The 5,715-nt window shown below is 26.9% G+C and overlaps 1 protein-coding gene across 1 annotated transcript in view; it reads left to right on the forward strand.

Annotated features, from left to right (window-relative positions):
* LOC117176354 (discoidin domain-containing receptor 2) overlaps nt 1–5,715 on the forward strand; it is a 212,220-nt gene that overhangs the window by 56,934 nt on the left and 149,571 nt on the right. The window contains exon 6 of the mRNA XM_033366596.1: nt 484–639. Coding sequence (XP_033222487.1) covers nt 484–639 — 156 coding nt within the window. The remainder of the gene's footprint in view (nt 1–483; nt 640–5,715) is intronic.

Consider the following 5,715-nt stretch of genomic DNA (forward strand, 5'->3'; position numbering starts at 1 on the left):
TATGTTGATCCGTGACGAAAAAGGGGTGGGGTATAAAGAGTGCTGCAAGTAACGAGCCTTAGTTTTTCATCGGTCCCAACAAAAAATTTAAGCCAAAGAAAAATAAGTGAATAATTTTCTTTTCCATAAAACAGAAGGTTTCGAAGTTTGCTTCCAAGGTAAATCTATACGTCAGCTAGTTTTCTTTTTTGAGATCGTATTGAAAACATTTTCTTACCCAGTCGGCATAAAATTTGGCGACGTCTTTACGACGTCCTTACGACATCTTTGCGACATCTTTTCGACATCTTTACGACATCCTATATCCATATCGGTTCGGTATTCGATGTCGTAAAGTTGTCGTAAAGATGTCGTAACAATGTCGTGAAAACGTCGCCAAACTTTGTGCCCACTGGGTAGGTTCATGCTCAAGAAATTTGCTCACCAATTCATTGAATTTAAAAAATGGATTTTAATATCAAAAATTATTGTGGCATTTTGCAGTTATTTTTGAATGGAACAACACTGATGACGAGGAACTGAAAAACAAGAGCACGACTGTTCTGTCTACCGGAAGTCCCTTTCAGAACAACGAAGGTCCACTTCAAAGAGATGAAGTGAAAGCCACCTTCAATAAAGACGATCATAGCGACAGTTCTTGTAAGCATTTTTTTATTTAATAATTTTCGTTTTTCTAAATTAATTTTTAATTATTTAATCATTTTAGCCAAATTGGTCATTATTTATCATTGTCCACTGGGGTGATCCAAAAATGCATTAGTATTTTTTTTTTAATTTTTATGGGGCAACCCAGATATTTGTTTGAATCCAAAAAAAATAAATGCCTTTTTTATATTTAAAAAAAAATTATATTCAGAGGTTCCGCAAACCCCATGAAGTTTCACGTATTTCCCATAAAAAAAAATAAAGTTTTTAAAATCATTTTTAAAATCCTTAATATTATCTCAATCTAGTTGAAACTTAACTTTTCTCTAAGCAATTAGCCATAAAAAACGAATGGAATATCGCTTTTTAAATATCAAGACCATAATTCTCTTTTATAGGGTCCCAAAAGAACCCATAAGTAAAAAAATGGGTTTTTGTGAGTTTTTGATGCTAACTATGACTTTTTTTGAGGTTTTTTTAATGCCCATAAGAGACCATTGCTTACTGATAATCAATCAGTTAAATGATCAGATGTTCGCATACTTTTTTAAAACAATTTGTTATTGTTTTTAGCTATTTTCTCATAGAATTTAGCTAGAAAGACGATTTTTTAAAAAAATTTTCCACTTGTTTTTCAGGTTTTGATTATAGGGAAGTGATTGTTGATCAATGTTTACAAGAGTGACTCTTTTAACAATTTATTATTATTGTTTATAATATTCTCTTAGAAACATCCTACAAAATTTCAGTTTAAAAAAAAAACTTTTCGCCCAATATTCAAGTAAGATAAGTTAAGTGATTAATAAAAATCGAGAAAATTATTCCTTCAAATGCTGTTTTTTCTGAAATTTCTGGCCTTTTGTTGAATTTTTAATATAAGTGGAGGGTTAATGAATTTAAGTTAACCAAAATAATTGTTGAAATAATTTATCACTAATGTTAATAATATTCTTTTTGCTAAATCGGTAGAATTTCGCGGTTGTTTCTGAAATGTTTAACTATTCTTCTATTTTTCTTTAGGGAAGACCTAATGATTAATTATATTTAGCACAAATAATTGTTTACAGAAATTATTACTGTTTATGATTATCTTCATCTATAGCAATGTCTGATAGTTGCGTTTTTTTCGGTAATTTTTACCTTTGTGTCCTTTTTCAATTAGTGACATAATAATTATTTAAACTTAACGAAAAAGCTGTTCAAACAATTTAATATTGTTTATAACTATCTTTTCTTAGATAATTCATAGAAAGTTGTCGTTTTCAAAATAAAAGAGCGAAAATAATTCACTTTGAACAACAATATAATTCAAAAATAATTTTTTTTTCTCGTTGACTTATTATTTCTTTATGAATAAAATGGCCATGCGAGGTTAGAGATTTTAAAAGAGTGCCACTTTCTAGCACTTATAATTCATCAATGTTAACAATAGTGATTGTTTAAACAATTCATTACTATTGTTAATAATAATCTCTTAGAAAATCGCTACGAAATTTCAGTTTACAAAAATGCACTTTTAGTCAAATTCAAATTAGGATAAGTTAAATGATTATTAAAGTCAAGAAAATTAATTGTTTAAACAATTGATCATTTATGATAATATTATATTCGAATAATGCTAGAAAGATGCCGTCTTTTTTGAAATTTCTGGCCTTTTGTCCAATTTTCAGTTGTTGACTTATTATTTCGTCATAAATAAGAAGACGATGCAAGGTTAAATATTTTAGAAAAAAACCACCAATTTCAAGCACGTATCTAAGAAAAGTTAGTGAAAAACAATATTAATTTGTTCAAATAACTGTTTTGCCAACTTTAATTAATTATTACCTCAGGATTTGAACAAAGGACAGAAAGGTAAAAATTGCCTGAAACCGCAACTATCAGGTATTGATATAGATTAGGATAGTTATAAAAAATTATAATTTATTTAAACAATTATTTTTGCTAAATTTAATTAATTATTAAGTCACGCCTAATGAAAAATAGACAAACAGTTGAAAATTTCAGAAAAAAGCTTAATTCTATTAATTAAGCGAAAATAATATTAATAAAAATGATAATAAATCGTTTAAACAATTATTTTTGTTAACTTTAATTTATTATTACGTCACTTCAATTAAAAATAGGACAAAAGCAATTTGAGTCAAAAATTACATTTTTTATACACATTAACTAGAAATGATAGAACATTATTAAAAAATTAAAAAAAATTTTTAAAGGGAATAATTAATAGAAACAAAATTTTTAAATAATCCGAAATTCCAATAATGGAACATTTCAAAGATACTATGCTTTTTGAGTTTTTAATTAAATATTTTCAATCTTTGCTGGAAAAGCATTTTGACTGCAGAAATCATCCGAAAATCCCAGAATTTCAAAATTTTTGCGTCCAATCCAAACCTTTATTCTACCATAATGTTCAATTAAAATTTAAAAAAATTAATTAATTAATTTCAGTCTGATACTTTTTTAATTAGACAAATTTAAGCTTTTAGCTCATGAAATGGAGTGATTTTATTTTAAATTAAAAGGTATACTTTTTTATTAGAAATATTGGAAACTATGGTTTAAAATTTACAGAATTGGCTACGTGTACCTCGACAGTAAAATAAGTATATTGAGAGTGCAACAAATTGAATAATTTTAGATTTAAAAATTATAAATACAGAAATTTTAAGTGAAAATTTTATTGCCTAGATTAAAAGAGGTAAATTTAAGATGTAAAATATTTCTGGACCTAAAAAAGAGGAAAAAATAAATATTAAATCATTTTCTTATTTGAAAGACAACAAATTTGAAAAACGATTTTTTCTACATATGAAACGTAGAGAATTTTAGAGTAAATTGATTTTTCGACTCGAAAAAAGAAAGTTTTCTAAAATAAGCAATTGTTGAATGAAAAGGGGGGAAATTTGAAAGAAAACAATTTTCAAACTCATTTTTGAAATTTCTAAGTCAATTTTGTAAAGAATTCCGTGGAAAACGAAGTTCACTTTAAAAATCATTCCAAATTCCAAAAAGAATTGAATTAAAAAAAATTAAATTAAAAAACACGGTCAAATTCTCAATAGTTCAATTCTTGTTCCTTTTTTTTAAGTCCTTGAATTTTAAATGAATTGAGTTTGAGATTTTTCAGTTTCGAATTTGAATGTATTCTGTTATGATTTATTACGTTAACAAAAATTTAATTCGAAAAGGGGAATCTTAAAAACTCAACAACTTTTTTGTTTCAAACACGGGAATTTTGAAAAGTGAACAGTGTTTTAATTTTGAAGGTACAACGTAAAAAGTAAACAATATTTTGATTTAAACTTTGGGATATTTAAAGGTAAATAATTACCAAATTAAAATTTCCAAATATCCAACTTTTTTGTTGTAGAAAAAGGAAAAATAGACAGTAACAATTTTTTACTCAAAAGGGAGAACATTAATTATTAAAAAATTAATTAAAAGCGGGAAAATTTCTTGTTACAAAAGTTTCTTAGTTGTAAGAGGGAAAATATTTCTCGGCCTAAAAAAAGAGGAAAAAATAAATAATAAATAATTTTATTATTTTTAAGACAACAAATTTGGAAAACGATTTTTTTCTATACACAAAAGGCAGACAGTCTTAGAAGAAATTAATTTTTTGACTTGGAAAAAGGAAATTTTTAAAAATAAACAATTTCTTTAATGAAATGAAAGGAAATTTTGAAGCAAAGATTTTTCGACCTCACTTTTTATGTTTTCAATAAATTTTCTAAAAAATTTTCTAGAAAACGAATTTTAATCTAGAAATAATTCAATAATTCAAAAAGTTCAAAATTTAGAGAGAAATAAAATTCGAAATCCAATTCAAAAAATTGTCAAAATCTAAAATTATTAGCAATTATCAATGCATTTATTTATCAACAAAAATAATTTAGTAATAAATAAAACTTTGAGATAGGCCTAATAGTTGTTGAACTCAATTTAAAAAAAAACAACATATTTCTAATAAATTGCAGTTCAGAAGCGAATTAAATTATATTCTCAAAAGTAAATTTACTTTGTCTTAATTTTTTTTTTTCGTTTTTTTTTGGTAATTGCACCAACGGAAAATTAAATAAAAAATGCCTAATACATTTTTAATATAAAAACTTCCTCTCCAGGTTTTTCGGTATAATAAGTATTTATTTTTTTTACAAATAAAAATTAATTTTGAGTGTTTCAAAAAGAGCTAGAGATACAATTAACTTTAAATGATTATAATTTTTAAAAACTCTCCAAAAGTAATAAACAATAAAGAAAAATCGCTAAGGATAATTCGCAAAATTACTCTAATGTTTTTATAAATTTTCCCCTTAATTCCGATCTAAAGCCGAACATGGTAAATAATATTAAAAAAAAGAAAAAACATAATATTTGTATAATTTTTAAACAAAGGGGGTGGGTCGGTAAGGCCGGTTTTTGGCCTAATTTATTTTTGGACCAAAAAATCTGAAAAAATCATGGTAGTATTTTATAAGTATCCCGAGTCCATTGCACGCTAAACGGACTACCCTCCACCCCCCAGCCACCCCTACAAATATAGGAAACACCACTACACACCAACTGTATTTTCGAGAGATTTGACACTCTTAAACATGTATTCTGAGGTTAGCTCGTGTTTACTATGGTTTTCGGGTTCGCCGAACACAAATATGGCGTCCTTTGACTTTTATCGCGTCAGATTCAAGGTCATTGGAAGGTCAAATCGAGAGAAAACGGTAAAAAAATCCAAAAATTACGTTATAGGTTTTTAGAGTCGCTAATTACGAATCTGGCATCCGTTGAACTCTATCGCTTCAGGTTCAAGGTCATTTGAAGGTCAAATCGAGAAAAACCAGAAAAAAAATTTTTAAAAAAATGTTATAGGTTTGAAACCTTGAACCTGACGCGATAAAGGTCAGCGGACACCAGGTTCGTAATCAGCGACCCCAAAAACCTATAACATATTTTTTAAAAAAATTTTTACCGTTTTTTCTCGATTTGACCTTCAAATGACCTTCAAATGACCTTGAACCTGAAGCGATAGAGTTCAGCGGATGCCAGATTCGTAATTAGCGACTC

This window comes from Belonocnema kinseyi, chromosome 7 (assembly GCF_010883055.1).
Source record: "Belonocnema kinseyi isolate 2016_QV_RU_SX_M_011 chromosome 7, B_treatae_v1, whole genome shotgun sequence".
In the NCBI taxonomy this organism is placed as follows: domain Eukaryota; kingdom Metazoa; phylum Arthropoda; class Insecta; order Hymenoptera; family Cynipidae; genus Belonocnema; species Belonocnema kinseyi.